We start from the raw sequence: 21861 nt of genomic DNA, 5'->3' as shown, positions 1-21861 counted from the left end.
TTAGAGATGTGAGGTGGAGGCGGCTCTCTGTAGATGGAATAAGGTCCTCCCCGCCTAGCCCCCATTCCGGCGGTGTTGCTAACATCGTCCGAGGGCGCGTGGAGGTTTGTCTCCGGGGGATCTCATAGGATTCGGTCGGTGCTTGTCTTCGGTGGATCCACATGGATCCGGTCTTCCTTCGTGTGTCTACATATCGGATCCTTTTGATCTACATTTCTCTTCATTGGCGGCAGTTGTTGTTCTGGTACGCTAGTCGTATGGTGTCTTAGCACGACGATTTTCTGATTGTCTACTACAACATGGTTTGCCCGTCTCCGATGAGGTAGGGGCAATGACGGCGGCGCGCCTTTGGCCCGCTTCAGTGCATGTAGTCGTCTCTAGGTGGTCTATGAGTCTGGAAGTATTTTTTTACTTCTGGTGTTTTTTGTACTACCTTGACAGTTTATGAATAAATCGGAAGTTTTCCTAAAAAAACGTCTACACTCGTCATGGATCAAGATGTGATTTGTTGGTATAATATAGCACGCCACATCCTACCTGCCCTGCGCGCGCGCACACACACATGTGGTTGGATGGTTAGAGAGACTGTGGTATCTCAAGCCCACCATGGTTCAAATCCTGGTGCTCACATTTATTTCTTGATTTATTTCAGGATTTTCGGCGATGCGCATTCAGTGGGAGGGGACGTTCCCGCGACGACGAGGTGCCTACGTGACTTCGTGAATTTCAAGATGATATGCCGGCTCAGTCTTTCTGAGGTGCTCATAGGGGTAGGGTGTGTGTGCATTCATAAGGATGAGTGTATGCGCGTATATATGAGCGCTTTTTTCTGTACTGTGTTAAAAAAATTTGCATTTGTTTTTTAATGACGGGTTCTCTACCTATTCAAACCATTTGCAGTATTCCCGCAAAAAAAAAAACCCATTCGCAGTATAAACACGAAAATGTTCTGAGGCAAATGTGTTGTTTTCAGGTTTGCTATCTAAATGTTTAAAAAATTATACTCCCTCCATACTAAAGCGACGTCAAATTAATATGGGTCGGAGGGACTATCCGTTGGTTGAATTATTGATGTTGATTTGTCTCGTAGCTTGATGATTGCCTGGAGTCCCGAAATATGAGTGATTAAATTATCTGCGACACTATTAGCTAGCGCTACACTACAGCCGACCATCTTTGTTTCCCGATTAAATTATCTGTGATTTCTGGGTATAAATGCCAGGCCGCATCCTACCTGCCGATGCACACAAATTAGACACTATATGTGGAAGATCAGTGGCACTTAAACTTCCCTGGGTTGTCTAAGTGCATCAGTGACACAATGAACACCTTCTTCGTTTTCGTCATCACTCTCCTGCTCCTCCTATTCACACTGGTAGTACAAGCCCTAAGGCGCAGGACTAACCAAAGCCAGCCGCAGCCGCCAGGGCCTCCCGCTCTCCCCATCATCGGCCACCTCTACCTCTTCAAGGGCCCCCTCCATCGCCGCCTCACACGCCTCGCCACCCGCTATGGCGCCGTCTTCCGCCTGCGGTTCGGCACCAAGAACGTCGTCGTCGTGTCCTCCGCCCAAGCCGCTGAGGAGTGTCTCGGCGTGCACGACATCGTGTTTGCCAACCGGCCGCAGCTGCCGACGGGCAAGATCCTCTCCTACGACTGGAGCACCATGGGCACCGCCAGCTACGGGGACTACTGGCGCCACATCCGCCGCATCGGCGTTACTGAGCTCCTATCGGCGCACCGGGTGCAGCAGTACGCCGACGTCCACACACGGATGGCGCGGTCCATGGCGCGGCGCCTCTACCGCTCGGCTGCCGGTGGCCGCGCGCGGGTTGAGCTCAAGTCACAGCTCTTCGAGATGCTCATGAACGTAATGACGAGCATGATTTGCGCGAGGACATTCTATGGGACGTACGTAAGATCACTCAATTTACATCATTACCAGAATAACTGGCTATGCCGGCGGATAATTCTATGTCGACAGATTTTTATCGGGGCCGTTGGCATAGATGGATGTATGCCGACGGCCTAGAAAAACCATCGGCAAAGAAAAGCCGTCGGCACACCATCATATATGCCGATGGCAACCGTAGGCATAGAAAGGCCGTCCGCACACCGTCATGGATGCATATACTCCACTATCTCCGAACCATGCATAGCATACAAAATAATGTGATGCACTGCTCACTACTATAAAATCTCAACAGAAATTGTTCGTAAAAACGGTTATACAATCTTTTCTAGTGTACCATCTTATATTTACTAAACGAAATCTAGTTTTGTAGTCCTCACGTTGATCCTGGTGAGATGCACTAAGAAAAAAGATAGATCACTTTTATTTAAAAAAAAAAAGATAGATCGCTACTGAAAAAGTGTCGATACCGAGTGCTTTATTCGACGCCGAGTTCCAGAGCACAGGATCTCAGTGACAAAAATTTATGTTGGGTTCTATTCTGCACCCTGGGTGACGAATAACATTAAGGAGTCTATATACTAATGTTCGTAACTTCACCCTCGAGGGTCCAAACACTATGGTTCTTTTGCCTTAGAAACTAGACTAATTAATCAAACCATTTGCAGTAGGAACACAAAAACAATTCAGCATGGTACAAATTCAGCTCCAAATAAGATGATTTTGAATCACCACTCCTGTTATGTTCATGTTGTTGTCTAGACAGTAATAAAGTATTTAGGTAAATGTGCCCATGTTGTTTTCATGTTTACTATCAAAATACTTAAAAATTATGGACAGTAACTACACACTACATTTGGTTACAGTAATTTTATATAAAGCGACTTGATTTTGTAACTGAATGGAGTTTTGTGTAGCGATGGCGAGGAGATATTGGAGGTGACAGAAGAGGTCCAGTGGTTTCGGACGATGGTGGAGGAGACGATGACACTAATTGGTGCATCGACGGTGTGGGACTACATACCAACACTGGTGCGGTGGCTGGACATCGGCGGGTTCGGGAGACGGTTGTGGCGGCTACGAGAGAGTAGAACAAAGTTCGTGCAGGGACTTATCCAGGATGAGAGAAATAAGATGGAGGAGGGCACGACAACAGGGAGGACGATGATTGGGGCACTGTTGGCCCTACAACACAAGGACCCAGAGGATTGCCCAGACCAGCTTATCCGAGCTTTGTGCATCGTGAGTATTCACTTATAATTTGAGAAATATTTCAGTGGCATATTTGGACGAGGGTACTGCAAAGGGATCCATATAATTTAATTATGGCCTTAAGGTCTGGATCAAGTCCCCCTTAGGTGTCTAGTACTAGACATGGCAAGTAGTAGGTATTTAACAGTGAAGGATGCAATTACAATGCCCGTTATGTGAGATCAGAACTTAGTTTCAATTGTTATTAGTACATGTTCCATGTGTAACTGTAAAATTCCCCGTAGGTGATAGTGCACAAAACCTCACGGGTTCAAGTAGAAGTTACAGTCATATTATATGGAAGAAAGTCTAAGCCTAGGCAGGTTTTATTACAAACCGCTATCTAAATTGAAACCAGTAAAAAGGTATTCGACCACCAGTTTACCCACAAAACGAGGTGTTTCTTGCAGAATCCCTGTAAACCTAGAAACGTACATAATTGACACCAACTTGTTTGGAATATTCCTGCCACTGATTGGAGTGGTGTAATAACCTCACAATTTGGTAGCCGGCTCCAGTATCGAAAACTAGGCATATTTTGCTTGTGTGCATAAATAGTAAAATCCAGAGAGCCACTTTTTGCTAAAAGATGATCTAAAATCTTAGATTTTTTTCTAGATACTGTGCCGCATAAAAACATTTCCAATGATGAAGGTATGTTTTGTTGTTGGATCTACATATGCTATACCAATGCATGTGGGGCTCACTTTCCATTTGCATCTTCTTACTCCCACTCCCCTTTTCTATATGTTGTTGTTCCTTTCCTAGCTCGTTGCCTATCTTGTGGATCCACACATCTCATTGTAAGTCACATTCCAATAGTTGTTTTCCCCTGTTACAATGCGCGCATCTGGGGCATGGTTTTCATGTGGCTGGTGCTCTAAACCATATAGCGGAGGGTTGGGCACCTTCGATCAAGCAATGAAGCTTAATTATCAAGGGGACATTGGTCACAGCCTTATCAGTATCAGAAACAATTATCTTCATAGCAAACAATGGACTTGTGGCATGGGTTTTGTATATAAATATCGCAACCCGAATTTATTAGTCACATTCATGTTCTCTCAACAGAAATAGCAAACCTTATGGTGGATTTCCTTTCTCCCTAGTTAATCCAATGTATGGCGTAGCCATGTTTATTTTACTAGATTTTGTGCTTGTCATTGAACCTCTATAAAAATTATGTTTATAAAAAATTTCATCATTGGAATAGTACTTTTTTTTCTCGAGTTTGTATAATATTTTACCTATGCCATGTCATTCTTTTGTCATTGAAGAGCGCCCTCGAAGCTGGATCATCTACTTCTGCAGATACAGTTGAGTGGGCAATGTCCCTCATGCTGAATAACCCTAAGGTGATGGTCAAAGTTCGTGATGAGATTGATTCCTACATAGGGAAACCAATACGCCTAATCGAGGCAGCCGATCTCCTAAAGTTACAATACCTTCGTTGCATAATCATGGAGACGCTTCGTCTGCATCCACCAACACCACTTCTTGTTCCTCATGAATCTTCTATTGACTGCATCGTCGGTGGATTTTATATTCCCAAGGGGACAATGCTTCTTGTCAACACATCTGCAATACACAGGGATCCCAAGATATGGGATAAACCAACAAACTTTATTCCAGAAAGGTACTGAGTATGAAACCATGCACTCACTGTTTATTTGGTTGCCTGGAAATGCTTATCTGAGTAGCATAGACCTTACTGATTTGTACATTATTTTCATAGGTTTGAGGGTGAAAAGTGTGAAGGTAATATGACTATGCCATTTGGTATGGGCAGGCAACGATGCCCAGCAGAGAATTTGGGTATGCAGATGGTAGGCCTTGCTCTGGGAACTATGATCCAATGTTTTGAATGGGAAAGAGTGGGGGAGGAGCTTGTGGACATGACAGACGGCTTTGGCCTAACTGCTCCGAGGGCAGTGCCCTTGGAGGCCTTCTATAAACCCCGTCAATCTATGATTACTCTTCTTTCGGAGATATAGTATATTGTGGAACACATGGCTGTTCTTTTGTTGCTTTGTGTTGTATGGTCATCGTCAGCAAAATATTGTGTGGGCATGTGACAATATTATCCATGTCTCGATGTGTAAAAACTATGAGCTGCAGTTTGCTAGCTATTCACCACCTGTGGGTGGAGCATCGACCATGCACTCCGTTGATGGTTGGATGCCACCATATAACTTAAATCTGTGTTCCATATAAAGTTGTGCTATATGTTTCACATTTTTAATTCAGAACAGCTGTGTGTTTGATGATTTGTTTATGTATCAAGTACTTCTACTTGTTTTATTTGATAACGGGCCCTTCGGCTTGTTACCATAAGCAATTTTTTTACATAAACACGATGAGTACATACCCGGCCTATGCATAATTAGGATGCACACATCCAACACCAACACAGACACCAAAAACATGCCAATAAATAGCAAAGTCAGGTTGCTGCCAATGCATCGGTATTTAGATGACGTGCTAAGCACATTAAATAGCTTAGCAACTATACTCCCCAATGCATAGGTGCTTAGCTTATGGTAGCTAAGCTTGCTTCATTTAATGATTTAGCAACTAAAGCTCTTCATGTATTGGTGGGTTTCTTTCATTTAAATGTTTTGCCTAGGTTCACGCGCTTAGCATTGTTTTTTCCTGGGGTCACTACACTCATCTCTCTTTTCTTAAATAACTTACCACATCGGATTTTTTGCATATGTGAAAGGCTTAGCACCTGTACAAGGTGGAGCATTGGGAGGGGCCTCATACAAGACCAAAGCTATACCCATGCGAGGAAAAAAGCGATCAAATCAGCGAAGCAACAAACTACAACAATGACCATGTTCGCATCAATTATCTCATGACACCACACGGACGACGAGATCTTTCAACAGCAACACATCCACGAAGGGAGTGACGCTTAAGCATCGCCGTCGCCGGATCCAACCATCCGGGCCAAAATCTAGATTTTTCATCCTAAAGAACCAGCCCAAGAATATACGAGCAATGCCTTCAACAAGGTAATAACATAAAACCATCATCATTGCCAGGTATAACCAACTTAGGTTAGACCTAGGCGTACACCTATATAAGTTCTCGAGTCGGTAGCTAACATGCGCCTCTCTCATATGAGACAACCACCATCAAAACAGACCAGACATGCAAATTACCTCGCCTCAAGGGCCTGAACTTGGAGTAAATCCTTCGTCTCGTGAGCCGAAAAACACACCTGCAATTATTTCCTCTAGGGTTACGGATTTGCTTGTACGACTGTGTGAAAGGTTATGCCAACATGTGTTTTTATTACTATTGTTAATCATGCATTCTAAGCAGCTTATGATAGGGGGCATATTCAAACACTTATAGAGGCTTAGTTGTTGTTTTTACTTTTTTTTGTTTGATATTTACGTACTAAATCTTGATACTTGAACCATATTTAATAAATGGTTGTGTGCTATCTAGAGGCCAGGGCTAAGAGCATCTACACTTGGGCGCCTCAAACACCTCTGAAATGACTGGGCGGTTGGCCTAGTCACTGACCGGTAAAAAAACTATTCAGACGGGCGCCTCAAATCGGCCTCAAACGCCCGGGCTGACCATCAGCCGTCATATCCAGCCCAAACCTTGGGCGGATATGGGGAGTCCCGGGCGCAATCGGGCGCGTCCGCCACGTCCGACCTGACAACGCAACCGCACCACAAAGTGCACCAAATCCCCATGCCCCGATCCACACGATTATAGTTGCTGCTCTCCTCTCTTCTCCCTCCTCCGCATCAGCAGTCTCCTAGCTCCACCGCCACCCTTGCGGTCCACTGCCAATTTGAACCTCGGCGCCACCAGCACCGGCACAACACTCCTCCCATCCGTGTTCGCCGCCACGGACATCATTGCCGACCCGGATACCACTGCGGTACGTCCAACAACTCTCAGACTGCACCTTGCCCTCTATGTGTTTGACACATTGCCAGACTAGGTTTTTTCTGATTTTTTCTAAGGCAAAACAATGGATTCTGATGGTTCATCGAACAAGGAGTATGGACCCATGAAGCCTGCTAAAATGATTCAAAATGAGTTCTTCAATCCATCAGATTCAGATGAAGAAGTCGGAATGATCATGCTCATGAGCATACAACTGGAAATGGACTGGGATGTGGAGCATATTCTCAACTTCAAGGGCTCGGTCAAAGGGAGAAGAGTTATTAACCAGGATAGGGTCTCAGGAGCATGACAGTTGTACAAGGACCACTTTGCTTCGGACCCAACTTTCCACGATGATCCATGGTTTTGTCACCGTTTCCGTATGCACAAACATTGTTTTTGCACGTTGTGTAGGGAATGGAGGAACACGATAACACCTTCAAGCTCACTAGGGGTTGTTGCGCCCAACTTTCATTCTCTGCTAAGCAGAAATGGACGGCTGCTCTGAGGATGCTTGCACTTGGTACTGTCGTCGATACCGTTGGTGAGATGGTTTGGATGGCGGACAGTGCCTCAAGGCCACCGTGAGGTTTGCTCGCATCATAGTGCAGGTATTTGGAGCATAGTATCTGAGAGAACCAACTATACTACACACACAAAAGTTGTTGGTTGTTGATGACGCAGGAGGTTTTCCAGGTATGCTTGGTTCATTTTGATCGCATGCATTGGCAATGGATGAACTGCCCCAAGGTTTTGCACGGAATGTAACAAGGTCACACCAAAGAGGCCACCATCATACTCAAAGTAGTAGCATCACATGACCTATGAATTTAGCGTGCTTTCTTTGGAATGTCTGACAAGAACATTAATGTGCTTCAATGATCTCTCGCGTTTAGGAGACTTTATAATAGGGAATCGCAGCGGTGCAACTACACTTTCAACGGCCATGACTATAACATGGGGTACTGTGATATCTATCTGTAGCGGGCGATGTTTATGAAGACCATATCCGAATGCCAAGGCAACAAATAAAGCCACTTTGCAACAATGCAGGAAGCACCGTTGGGAAAATGTTTGTGGGCTGCAATGATGTGAAAATCGGAAACTTTGTGGCAGCTGATGACATGTTGTGGCATTTTGCACAATATGATTGTTGATGACGAGGGTGCTAGGGTTGCCCAAACGAATGATTTTGAAGCGATTGGAGAACAAGTCTACATACGATCAAGATACAAATCAGCTCATGAACTTTCTGCAGATGCATCAGAAACTTGAAGATCATCAGGTGCACGCGTAGCTGCTCAGTGATCTTATGGAGTATATGTGGACTCATAATGAAAACCAAAAAGGTAATGTTTGAGTTGTCTACTTTGTTGGAAATATGCCCTAGAGGCAATAATAAAATGATTATTATATTTCCTTGTTCATGATAATTGTCTATTATTCATGCTTTAATTGTATTATACGGAAATCGTAATACATGTGTGAATACATAGATCACAATGTGTCCCTAGTGAGCCTCTAGTTGAATAGCTCGTTGATCAACAGATAGTCATGGTTTCCTGGCTATGGACATGGGGATATCATTGATAACGGGATCACATCATTAGGAGAATGATGTGATGGACAAGACCCAATCCTAAACATAGCACAAGATCATATAGTTCGTTTGCTAGAGTTTTTCCAATGTCAAGTATCTTTTCCTTAGACCATGAGATCGTGTAACTCCCGGATACCGTAGGAGTGCTTTGGGTGTACCAAACGTCACAACGTAACTGGGTGACTATAAAGGTATACTACGGGTATCTCCGAAGTGTCTGTTGGGTTGACACGGATCAAGACTGGGATTTGTCACTCCGTATGACGGAGAGGTATCTCTGGGCCCACTCGGTAATGCATCATCACAATGAGCTCAAAGTGACCAAATGTCTGGTCACGGGATCATGCATTACGGTACGAGTAAAGTGACTTGCCGGTAACGAGATTGAACGAGGTATTAGGATACCGACGATTGAATCTCGGGCAAGTAACGTACCGATTGACAAAGGGAATTGTATACGGGGTTGCTTGAATCCTCGACATCGTGGTTGATCCGATGAGATCATCGAGGAGCATGTGGGAGCCAACATGGGTATCCAGATCCCGTTGTTGGTTATTGACCGGTGAGCAATCTCGGTCATGTCTACATGTCTCCCGAACCCGTAGGGTCTACACACTTAAGGTTCGGTGACGCTAGGGTTGTAGAGATATGAGTATGCAGTAACCCTAAAGTTGTTTGGAGTCCCGGATGAGATCCTGGACGTCACGAGGAGTTCCGGAATGGTCCGGGGGTGAAGAATTATATATAGGAAGTGCAGTTTCGGCCATCGGGAGAGTTTCTGGGGTCACCGGTATTGTACCGGGACCACCGAAAGGGTCCCGGGGGTCCACCGGGTGGGGCCACCCATCCCGGAGGGCCCCATGGGCCAAAGTTGGGAGGGGAACCATCCCATAGTGGGCTGGTGCGCCCCCCTTGGCCCACCCCATGTGCCTAGGGTTGGGAACCCTAGGGTGGGGGGGCGCCCCACCTGGCTTGGGGGGCACTCCCTCCCCTTGGTCGCCCCCCCCTAGGAGATCCCATCTCCTAGGGCCGGCGCACCCCCTAGGGGGGCCTATATAAAGGGGGGAGCTAGGGAGGGGGCAGCCGCACCCTTGAGTCTTGGTGCCTCCCTCTCCCCTGGAACACCTCTCCCTCTCGTAGTAGAACGGCGAAGCCCTGCTGCGGTGACCCCTGCATCCACCACCACGCCGTCGTGCTACTGGATCTTCATCAACCTCTCCTTCCCCCTTGCTGGATCAAGAAGGAGGATACGTCACGCTGACCGTACGTGTGTTGAACGCGGAGGTGCCGTCCGTTCGGCGCTAGGATCTCCGGTGATTTGGATCACGTCGAGTACGACTTCCTCATCCCCGTTCTTTGAACGCTTCCGCGCGTGATCTACAAAGGTATGTACATGCAATCCGATCACTCGTTGCTAGATGAACTCATAGATGGATCTTGGTGAAACCGTAGGAAAATTTTTGTTTTCTGCAATGTTCCCCAACAGTGGCATCATGAGCTAGGTCTATGTGTAGTTCTCTTTGCACGAGTAGAACACAATTTGTTGTGGGCGTAGATGTTGTCAACTTTCTTGCCGCTACTAGTCTTATTTTGCTTCAGCGGTATTGTGGGATGAAGCGGCCCGGACCGACCTTACACGTACGCTTACGTGAGACTAGTTCTACCGACTGACATGCACTAGTTGAATAAGGTGGCTAGCGGGTGTCTGTCTCTCCCACTTTAGTTGGAGCGGATTCGATGAAAAGGGTCCTTATGAAGGGTAAATAGAAGTTGACAAATCACGTTGTGGCTATTACGTAGGTAAGAAAACGTTCTTGCTAGAACCCTATTGCAGCCACGTAAAACTTACAACAACAATTAGAGGGCGTCTAACTTGTTTTTGCAGCAAGTGCTTTGTGATGTGATATGGCCAAAGTTGTGATGAATGATGAATGACATATATGTGATGTATGAGATCATGTTCTTGTAATAGGAATCATGACTTGCATGTCGATGAGTATGACAACCGGCAGGAGCCATAGGAGTTGTCTTTATTTTTGTATGACCTGCGTGTCATTGAGAAACACCATGTAAATTACTTTACTTTATTGCTAAACGTGTTAGCCATAGTAGTAGAAGTAATAGTTGGCGAGCAACTTCATGGAGACACGATGATGGAGATCATGATGATGGAGATCATGGTGTCATGCCGGTGACAAGATGATCATGGATCCCCAAGATGGAGATCAAAGGAGCTATGTGATATTGGCCATATCATGTCACTATTATTATTTGATTGCATGTGATGTTTATCATGTTTTTGCATCTTGTTTACTTAGAACGGCGGTAGTAAATAAGATGATCCCTCATAATAATTTCAAGAAAGTGTTCCCCCTAACTGTGCACCGTTGCGACAGTTCGTTGTTTCGAAACACCAGGTGATGATCGGGTGTGATAGATTCCAACGTTCACATACAACGGGTGTAAGACAGATTTACACATGCAAACACTTAGGTTGACTTGACGAGCCTAGCATGTACAGACATGACCTCGGAACACAGAAGACCGAAAGGTCGAGCATGAGTCGTATAGAAGATACGGTCAACATGAAGATGTTCACCGATGTTGACTAGTCCGTCTCACGTGATGATCGGACACGGCCTAGTTAACTCGGATCATGTTATACTTAGATGACTGGAGGGATGTCTATCTAAGTGGGAGTTTATTATATAATTTGATTAGATGAACTTAATTATCATGAACTTAGTCTAAAATCTTTACAATATGTCTTGTAGATCAAATGGCCCACGTTGTCCTCAACTTCAACGCGTTCCTAGAGAAAACCAAGCTGAAAGACGATGGCGGCAATTATACGGACTGGGTCCGGAACCTGAGGATCATCCTCATAGCTGCCAAGAAAGAATATGTCCTACAAGCACCGCTAGGTGACGCACCCGTCCCACAGAACCAAGACGTTATGAACGCTTGGCAGACACGTGCTGATGATTACTCCCTCGTTCAGTGCGGCATGCTTTACAGCTTAGAACCGGGGCTCCAAAAGCGTTTTGAGCAACACGGAGTATATGAGATGTTCGAAGAGCTGAAAATGGTTTTCCAAGCTCATGCCTGGGTCAAGAGATATGAAGTCTCCGACAAGTTCTTCAGCTTTAAGATGGAGGAAAATAGTTCTGTCAGTGAGCACATACTCACTATGTCTGGATTACATAACCGCTTAACTCAGCTGGGAGTTAATCTCCCGGATGACGCGGTCATTGACAGAATCCTTCAGTCGCTTCCACCGAGCTACAAGAGCTTTGTGATGAACTTCAATATGCAGGGGATGGAAAAGACCATTCCTGAAGTATTTGCAATGCTGAAATTAGCAGAGGTAGAAGTCAAAAAGGAACATCAAGTGTTGATGGCGAATAAAACCACTAAGTTCAAGAAAGGCAAGGGTAAGAAGAACTTCAAAAAGGACGGCAAGAGAGTTGCCGCGCCCGGTAAGCAAGCTGCTGGGAAGAAGCCAAAGAATGGACCCAAGCCCGAGACTGAGTGTTCTTATTGTAAGGGAAGTGGTCACTGGAAGCGGAACTGCCCCAAATACTTAGCGGACAAGAAGGCCGGCAAAACGAAAGGTATATGTGATATACATGTAATTGATGTGTACCTTACCAGTACTCGTAGTAGCTCCTGGGTATTTGATACCGGTGCAGTTGCTCACATTTGTAACTCAAAGCAGGAGCTGCGGAATAAACGGAGACTGGCGAAGGACGAGGTGACGATGCGCCTCGGGAATGGTTCCAAGGTCGATGTGATCGCCGTCGGCACGCTACCTCTACATTTACCTACGGGATTAGTTTTGAACCTCAATAATTGTTATTTAGTGCCAAGTTTGAGCATGAACATTGTATCAGGATCTCGTTTAATACGAGATGGCTACTCATTTAAATCCAAGAATAATGGTTGTTCCATTTATATGAGAGATATGTTTTATGGTCATGCTCCTATGGTGAATGGTTTATTCTTAATGAATCTCGAGCGTAATGCTACACATATTCATAGTGTGAATACCAAAAGATGTAAGGTTGATAATGATAGTCCCACATATTTGTGGCACTGCCGCCTTGGTCACATAGGTGTCAAATGCATGAAGAAGCTCCATGCAGATGGACTTTTAGAGTCTCTTGATTACGAATCATTTGACACGTGCGAACCATGCCTCATGGGTAAGATGACCAAGACTCCATTCTCAGGAACAATGGAGCGAGCAACCAACCTATTGGAAATCATACATACTGATGTGTGCGGTCCAATGAGTGTTGAGGCTCGTGGTGGCTATCGTTATATTCTCACCCTCACTGATGACTTAAGTAGATATGGGTATATCTACTTAATGAAACACAAGTCTGAAACCTGTGAAAAGTTCAAGGAATTTCAGAGTGAGGTTGAGAATCAACGTGACAGAAAAATCAAGTTTTTGTGATCAGATCGTGGAGGAGAATACTTGAATCACGAATTTGATACACACTTAAGAAAATGTGGAATAGTTTCACAACTCACGCCGCCTGGAACACCTCAGCGTAATGGTGTGTCCGAACATCGTAATCACACTCTATTGGATATGGTGTGATCTATGATGTCTCTTACCGATTTACCGCTGTCATTTTGGGGCTATGCTTTAGAGACTGCCGCATTCACTTTAAATAGGGCTCCATCGAAATCCGTTGAGACGACACCATTTGAATTATGGTTTGGGAAGAAGCCTAAGCTGTCGTTTCTAAAAGTTTGGGGATGCGATGCTTATGTCAAGAAACTTCAACCTGAAAAGCTCGAACTCAAGTCGGAAAAATGCGTCTTCATAGGATACCCTAAAGAAACTATTGGGTATACCTTCTACCTCAGATCCGAAGGCAAGATCTTTGTTGCCAAGAATGGATCCTTTCTAGATAAAGAGTTTCTCTTGAAAGAAGTAAGTGGGAGGAAAGTAGAACTTGATGAAGTATTACCTCTTGAACCGGAAAGTGGCGCAACTCAGGAAAATGTTCCTGTGGTGCCTGCACCAATTAGAGAGGAAGTTAATGATGATGATCAAGATACTTCTAATCAAGCTCCTACTGAACTTCGAAGGTCCACAAGGACACGTTCCGCACCAGAGTGGTACGGCAACCCTGTCTTGGAAATCATGTTGTTAGACAACGGTGAACCCTCGAACTATGAAGAAGCGATGTCGGGCCTGGATTCTGACAAATGGCTGGAAGCCATGAAATCCGAGATAGGATCCATGTATGAAAACGAAGTATGGACTTTGACTGACTTGCCCGATAATCGGCGAGCCATAGAAAATAAATAGATCTTTAAGAAGAAGACAGACGCGGATGGTAATGTGACCATCTATAAAGCTAGGCTTGTCGCTAAGGGTTATCGACAAGTTCAAGGGGTTGACTACGATGAGACATTCTCTCCCGTAGCAAAGCTGAAGTCCGTCCGAATCATGTTAGCAATTGCCGCATACTATGATTATGAGATATGGCAGATGGACGTCAAAACGGCATTCCTTAACGGTTATCTTAAGGAAGAACTGTATATGATGCACCCGAAAGGTTTTGTCGATCCTAAGAATGCTGACAAGGTGTGCAAGCTCCAACGCTCGATTTATGGGCTGGTGCAAGCATCTCGGAGTTGGAACATTCACTTTGATGAGATGATCAAAGCGTTTGGGTTTATCAGACTTATGGAGAAGCCTGCGTTTACAAGAAAGTGAGTGGGAGCTCTGTAGCATTTCTCATATTATATGTAGATGACATACTTTTGATGGGAAATGATATAGAGCTTTTGGACAGCATTAAGGCCTACTTGAATAAGAGTTTTTCAATGAAGGACCTGTTGGAAATATGCCCTAGAGGCAATAATAAAAGTATTATTATTATATTTCCTTGTTCATGATAATTGTATTTTATTCATGCTATAACTGTATTATCCGGAAATCGTAATACACGTGTGAATATATAGACCACAATATGTCCCTAGTGAGCCTCTAGTTGACTAGCTCGTTGTGATCAACAGATAGTCATGGTTTCCTGGCTATGGACATTGGATGTCGTTGATAACGGGATCACATCATTAGGAGAATGATGTGATGGACAAGACCCAATCCTAAGACTAGCACAAAAGATCGAGTAGTTCATTTGCTAGAGCTTTGCGAATGTCAAGTATCTCTTCCTTTGACCATGAGATCGTATAACTCCTGGATATCGTAGGAGTGCTTTGGATGTATCAAACGTCACAACGTAACTGGGTGACTATAAAGGTGCACTACAGGTATCTCCGAAAGTATCTATTGTTTTATGCGGATCGAGACTGGGATTTGTCACTCCGTGTAAACGGAGAGGTATCTCTGGGCCCACTCGGTAGGACATCATCATATGCGCAATGTGACCAAGGATTTGATCACGGGATGATGTGTTACGGAACGAGTAAAGTGACTTGCCGATAACGAGATTGAACAAGGTATTGGATACCGACGATCGAATCTCGGGCAAGTAAAATACCGCTAGACAAAGGGAATTGAATACGGGATTGATTAAGTCCTTGACATCGTGTTTCATCCGATGAGATCATCGTGGAACATGTGGGAGCCAACATGGGTATCCAGATCCCGCTGTTGGTTATTGACCGGAGAACGTCTCGGTCATGTCTGCATGTCTCCCGAACCCGTAGGGTCTACACACTTAAGGTTCGATGACGCTAGGGTTATAAAGGAAGCTTGTATGTGGTTACCGAATGTTGTTCGGAGTCCCGGATGAGATCCCGGACGTCACGAGGAGTTCCGGAATGGTCCGGAGGTAAAGATTTATATATAGGAAGTCCTGTTTCGGCAATCGGGACAAGTTTCGGGGTCATCGGTATTGTACCGGGACCACCGGAAGGGTCCCGGGGGCCCACCGGGTGGGTCCACCTGCCCCGGGGGGCCACATGGGCTGTAGGGGGTGCGCCTTGGCCTACATGGGCCAAGGACACCAGCCCCTAGAGGCCCATGCGCCAAGATAAAGGAAAAAGGGGAGAGTCCTTAAAGGGGAAGGCACCTCCGAGGTGCCTTGGGGAGGATGGACTCCTCCCCATCCTTAGCCGCACCCCTTCCTTGGAGGAGGGGGCAAGGCTGCGCCCTTCCCCTCTCCCTTGGCCCTATATATAGTGGGGAAAAGGAGGAGCAATCATACCTAAGGCCTTTGGTTGCCTCCCTCTCCCTCCCGTGACACATCTCCTCTCCCGTAGGTGCTCGGCGAAGCCCTGCAGGATTGCCACGCTCCTCCACCACCACCACGCCGTTGTGCTGCTGTTGGATGGAGTCTTCCTCAACCTCTCCCTCTCTCCTTGCTGGATCAAGGCGTGGGAGACGTCACCGGGCTGTACGTGTGTTGAACGCGAAGGTGCCGTCCGTTCGGCACTTGATCATCGGTGATCTGAATCACGACGAGTACGACTCCATCAACCCCGTTCACTTGAACGCTTCCGCTTAGCGATCTACAAGGGTATGTAGATGCAAACTCTCCTCTCCTTTCTACTCGTTGCTGGTCTCTCCATAGATAGATCTTGGTGTTACGTAGGAAAATTTTTGAATTTCTGCTACGTTCCCCAACAGTGGCATCATGAGCTAGGTCTATTGCGTAGATTCTATGCACGAGTAGAACACAAAGTAGTTGTGGGCGTTGATTTTGTTCAATATGCTTGCCGTTACTAGTCTTATCTTGATTCGGCGGCATCGTGGGATGAAGCGGCCCGGACCGACCTTACACGTACTCTTACGTGAGACTGGTTCCACCGACTGACATGCACTAGATGCATAAGGTGGCTAGCGGGTGTCTGTCTCTCCTACTTTAGTCGGATCGGATTCGATGAAAAGGGTCCTTATGAAGGGTAAATAGAAATTGGCATATCACGTTGTGGTCTTTGCGTAGGTAAGAAACGTTCTTGCTAGAAACCCATAGCAGCCACGTAAAACATGCAAACAACAATTAGAGGACGTCTAACTTGTTTTTGCAGGATATGCTATGTGATGTGATATGGCCAAAAGGATGTGATGAATGATATATGTAATGTATGAGATTGATCATGTTCTTGTAATAGGATTCACGACTTGCATGTCGATGAGTATGACAACCGGCAGGAACCATAGGAGTTGTCTTTATTTTTGTATGACCTGCGTGTCATTGAAGAACGCCATGTAAATTACTTTACTTTATTGCTAAACGCGTTAGCCATAGAAGTAGAAGTAGTCGTTGGCGTGACAACTTCATGAAGACACGATGATGGAGATCATGATGATGGAGATCATGGTGTCATGCCGGTGACAAGATGATCATGGAGCCCCGAAGATGAAGATCAAAGGAGCTATATGATATTGGCCATATCATGTCACTACTCTTATTTGATTGCATGTGATGTTTATCATGTTTATACATCTTATTTGCTTAGAACGACGGTAGTAAATAAGATGATCCCTCATTAAAATTTCAAGAAGTGTTCTCCCCTAACTGTGCACCGTTGCTACAGTTCGTCGTTTCGAAGCACCACGTGATGATCGGGTGTGATAGATTCTTACGTTCACATACAACGGGTGTAAGACAGTTTTACACAGCGAAAACACTTAGGGTTAACTTGACGAGCCTAGCATGTACAGACATGGCCTCGGAACACAGAGACCGAAAGGTCGAGCATGAGTCGTATAGTAGATACGATCAACATGAAGATGTTCACCGATGATGACTAGTCCGTCTCACGTGATGATCGGACACGGCCTAGTTTGACTCGGATCATGTAATCACTTAGATGACTAGAGGGATGTCTATCTGAGTGGGAGTTCATAAGATGAACTTAATTATCCTGAACATAGTCAAAAGACCTTTTGCAAATTATGTCGTAGCTCGCGCTATAGTTCTACTGTTTTAGATATGTTCCTAGAGAAAATATAGTTGAAAGTTGATAGTAGCGATTATGCGATCAGTAGAAAGCTTATGTCCTTAATGCACTGCTCAGTGTGCTGAACCCCAAACGTCGTTTGTGGATGTTTCGAACATCGAACATACACGTTTTGATAACTACGTGATAGTTCAGTTAAATGGTTTAAGTAGAGGCACCAAAGACGTTTTCGAAACGTCGCGGAACATATGAGATGTTTCGAGGGCTGAAATTGGGATTTCAAGCTCGTGCCCACGTCAAGAGGTATGAGACCTCCGACAATTTTCTTAGCCTACAAACTAAGGGAGAAAAGCTCAATCGTTGAGCTTGTGCTCAGATTGTCTGAGTGCAACAATCACTTGAATCGAGTGGGAGTTGATCTTCCAAATGAGATAGTGATGTTTCTCCAAAGTCATTGCCACCAAGCTGCTAGAGCTTCGTGATGAACTATAACATATCAGGGATAGATAAAATGATCCTTGAGGTATTCACGATGTTTGACACCGCGAAAGTAGAAATCAAGAAGGAGCATCAATTGTTGATGGTTGGTGAAACCACTAGTTTCAAGAAGGGAAAGGGAACAAAGCGATACTTCATGAAACGGCAATTCAGCTGCTGCTCAAGTGAAGAAACCCAAGGTTGAACCCAAACCCGAGACTAAGTGCTTCTGTAATAAGGGGAACAACCACTGGAGCAGCATTACCCTAGATACTTGGTAGATGAGAAGGCTGGCAAGGTCGATAGAAGTATATTGGATATACATTATGTTAATGTGTACTTTACTAGTACTCCTAGTAGCACCAGGGTATTAGATACCGGTTCGGTTGCTAAGTATTAGTAACTCGAAATAAAAGCTACGGAATAAAAGGAGACTGGCTAAAGGTGAGCTGACGATATGTGTTGGAAGTGTTTCCAAGTTTGATGTGATCAAACATCGCACGCTCCCTCTACCACCGAGATTGGTGTTTGCGTTGAGCATAGACATGATTGGATTATGTCTATCGCAATACGGTTATTCATTTAAGGAGAATAATGGTTACTCTGTTTATTTGAATAATACCTTCAATGGTCTTACACCTAAAATGAATGGTTTATTGAATCTCGATCGTAGTGATACACATTTTCATGCCAAAAGATATAAGATAGTAATGATAGTACCAATCATTTGTGGCACTGCCACGTAAGTCATATCGGTATAAAATGCATGAAGAAGCTCCATGTTGATGGATCTTTGGACTCACTCATTTTTGAAAAGGTTTGAGACATGCGAACCATGTCTATTGGTATATATGCATGAAGAAACTCCATGCAAATGGACCATTTTAACTCACTTGATTTTGAATCACTTGAGATATGCAAATCATACCACATGGGCAAGATGACTGAAAAGCCTCGTTTTCAGTAAGATGGAACAAGATAGCAACTTGTTGGAAGTAACACATTTTGATGTGTCCAATCCAATGAGTGCTGAGGCATGCAGTGAATATCGTTATGATCTTACTTCACAGATGATTCGAGTAGATGTTGAGAATATTTACTTGATGAAACACAAGTCTGAATTATTGAATGGTTCAAGTAATTTCAGAGTGAAGTAGAAGATCATTGTGACAAGAGGATAAAATGTCTATGATATGATCATAGAGATGAATATCTGAGTTACGAGTTTTGGCACACAATTAAGACATTGTGGAAATTGTTTCGCAATTAATACCGCCCGGAACACCATAGTGTAATGGTGTGTCCAAACGTCATAGTTGCACCCTATTGGATATGGTGCATACCATGATGTCTCTTATCGAAGTACCACTATAATTTATGGGTTAGGCATTAGAGACAACCACATTCACTTTAAATAGGGCACCACGTAATTCCGATGAGATGACACCGTATGAATTATGGTTTAGAGAAACCTAAGTTGTCATTTCTTAAAGGTTTGGGGCTGCGACGCTTATGTGAAAAAGTTTCAGGATTAAGCTCGAACCCAAAGCGGATAAAATGCATCTTCATAGGACACCCAAAACAGTTGGGTATACCTCCTAATTCAGATCCGAAAGCAATATGGATTGTTTCTTGAATCGGGTCCTTTCTCGAGGAAAGGTTTCTCTCGAAAGAGTTGAGTGGGAGGATGGTGGAGACTTGATGAGGTTATTGAACTGTCTCTTCAACTAGTGTGTGGCAGGGCACAGGAAGTTGTTCCTGTGGCACCTACACCAATTGAAGTGGAAGCTTATGATATTGATCATGAAACTTCGGATCAAGTCACTACCAAACCTCGTAGGATGACAAGGACACGTACTACTTCGGAGTGGTACGGTGATCCTGTCTTAAAAGTCATGTTGCTAGACAACAATGAATCTACGAGCTATGGAGAAGCGATGCTGGGCCCAAATTCCGACAAATGGTTAGAAGCCATGAAATCCGAGATAGAATCCATATATCAGAACGAAGCATGGACTTTGATGGACTTGCCCGATGATTGGCAATCCATTGAGATAAATGGATCTTTAAGAAGAAGACGGACGTGGATGGTAATGTCACCGTCCATGAAGCTCGACTTGTGGCGAAAAGTTTTTCACAAGTTCAAGGAGTTGACTACGATGAGATTTTCTCATCCGTATCGATGCTTAAAGTCCGTCGGATTCATGTTAGCATTAGCTGTATTTATGAAATCTGGCAGATGGATATCAAAACGAGTTTCCTTACCAGTTTTCGTGAGGAAAGGTTGTATATAATACAATCAGAAAGTTTTTGTCGATCCTAAGGATGCTAAAAGGTATGCTAGCTCCAGCGATCCTTCTAAGGACTGGAGTGAGCATCTCGGAGTTGGAATGTATGCTTTGATGATGATCAAAGATTTTGGGTTTGTACAAAGTTTATGAGAAACTTGTATTTCCAAAGAAGTGAGTGGGAGCACTATAGAATTTCTGATGAGTATATGTTGTTGACATATTGATGATCAGAAATGATGTAGAATTTCTAGAAAGCATATAGGGTTATTTGAAAGGTGTTTTTCAATAGAAAACCTGGATTAAGCTACTTGAGCGTTAAGCATCAAGATCTATAAGGATATATCAAAACGCTTAATGGTACTTTCAAATGAGCACATACCTTGACATGATCTTGAAGGTGTTCAAGATGAACCAGTCAAAGAAGGAGTTCTTGCCTGAGTTGTAAGGTACGAAGTTAAGACTTAAAGCTCGACCACGGCAGAATAGAGAGAAAGGACGAAGGTCGTCCCCTATGCTTAAGACGTAGGCTCTTCAGTATGCTATGCTGTGTACCGCACCTGAGGTGTGCCTTGCCATGAGTCAGTCAAGGGGTACAAGAGTGATCCAAGAATGGCTCACAGGACAGCGGTCAAAGTTATCCTTAGTAACTAGTGGACTAAGGAATTTTCTCGATTATGGAGGTGGTAAAAGAGTTCGTCGTAAAGGGTTACGTCGATGCAAGCTTGACACCTATCCGGATTGCTCTGAGTAGAGATACCGGATACGTATAATGGAGCAACAATTTAGAATAGCTCCAAGTAGAACAGTTATTTGGAATAGATCCAAATAGAACGTGGTAGCTGCATCTAGGAGATGACATAGAGATTTGTAAAGCACACACGGATCTGAAAGGTTCAGACCCGTCGACTAAAACCTCTCTCACAAGAAACATGATCAAACATAAAACTCATTGAGTGTTAATCACATAGTGATGTGAACTAGACTACTGACTCTAGTAAACTCTTGGGTATTAGTCACATGGCGATGTGACCTGTGAGTGTTAATCACATGGCGATGTGAACTAGATTATTGACTCTAGTGCAAGTGGGAGACTGTTGGAAATATGCCCTAGAGGCAATAATAAAAGTATTATTATTATATTTCCTTGTTCATGATAATTGTCTTTTATTCATGCTATAACTGTATTATCCGGAAATCGTAATACACGTGTGAATATATAGACCACAATATGTCCCTAGTGAGCCTCTAGTTGACTAGCTCGTTGTGATCAACAGATAGTCATGGTTTCCTGGCTATGGACATTGGATGTCGTTGATAACGGGATCACATCATTAGGAGAATGATGTGATGGACAAGACCCAATCCTAAGACTAGCACAAAAGATCGAGTAGTTCATTTGCTAGAGCTTTGCCAATGTCAAGTATCTCTTCCTTTGACCATGAGATCGTGTAACTCCTGGATACCGTAGGAGTGCTTTGGGTGTATCAAACGTCACAACGTAACTAGGTGACTATAAAGGT

General features: G+C 44.3%; 1 protein-coding gene across 1 annotated transcript; it reads left to right on the top strand.

The window, feature by feature from the left end:
* The first annotated feature begins 1268 nt into the window (after positions 1-1268).
* Positions 1269-5425, top strand: LOC119270655 (cytochrome P450 81Q32-like). The gene is made up of 4 exons (XM_037552687.1): positions 1269-1911; positions 2830-3154; positions 4441-4799; positions 4899-5425. Exons 1-4 carry the CDS (start codon positions 1322-1324, stop codon positions 5155-5157), a joined length of 1533 nt encoding a protein of 510 aa, XP_037408584.1. The 5' UTR covers positions 1269-1321; the 3' UTR covers positions 5158-5425.
* Positions 5426-21861: the final 16436 nt, after the last annotated feature.

This window comes from Triticum dicoccoides, chromosome 3A (genome assembly GCF_002162155.2).
Source record: "Triticum dicoccoides isolate Atlit2015 ecotype Zavitan chromosome 3A, WEW_v2.0, whole genome shotgun sequence".
In the NCBI taxonomy this organism is placed as follows: Eukaryota; Viridiplantae; Streptophyta; class Magnoliopsida; order Poales; family Poaceae; genus Triticum; species Triticum dicoccoides.
The sequence above is the reverse complement of the archived record's forward strand: the minus strand, read 5'-3'. Positions and strand labels throughout refer to the sequence as shown.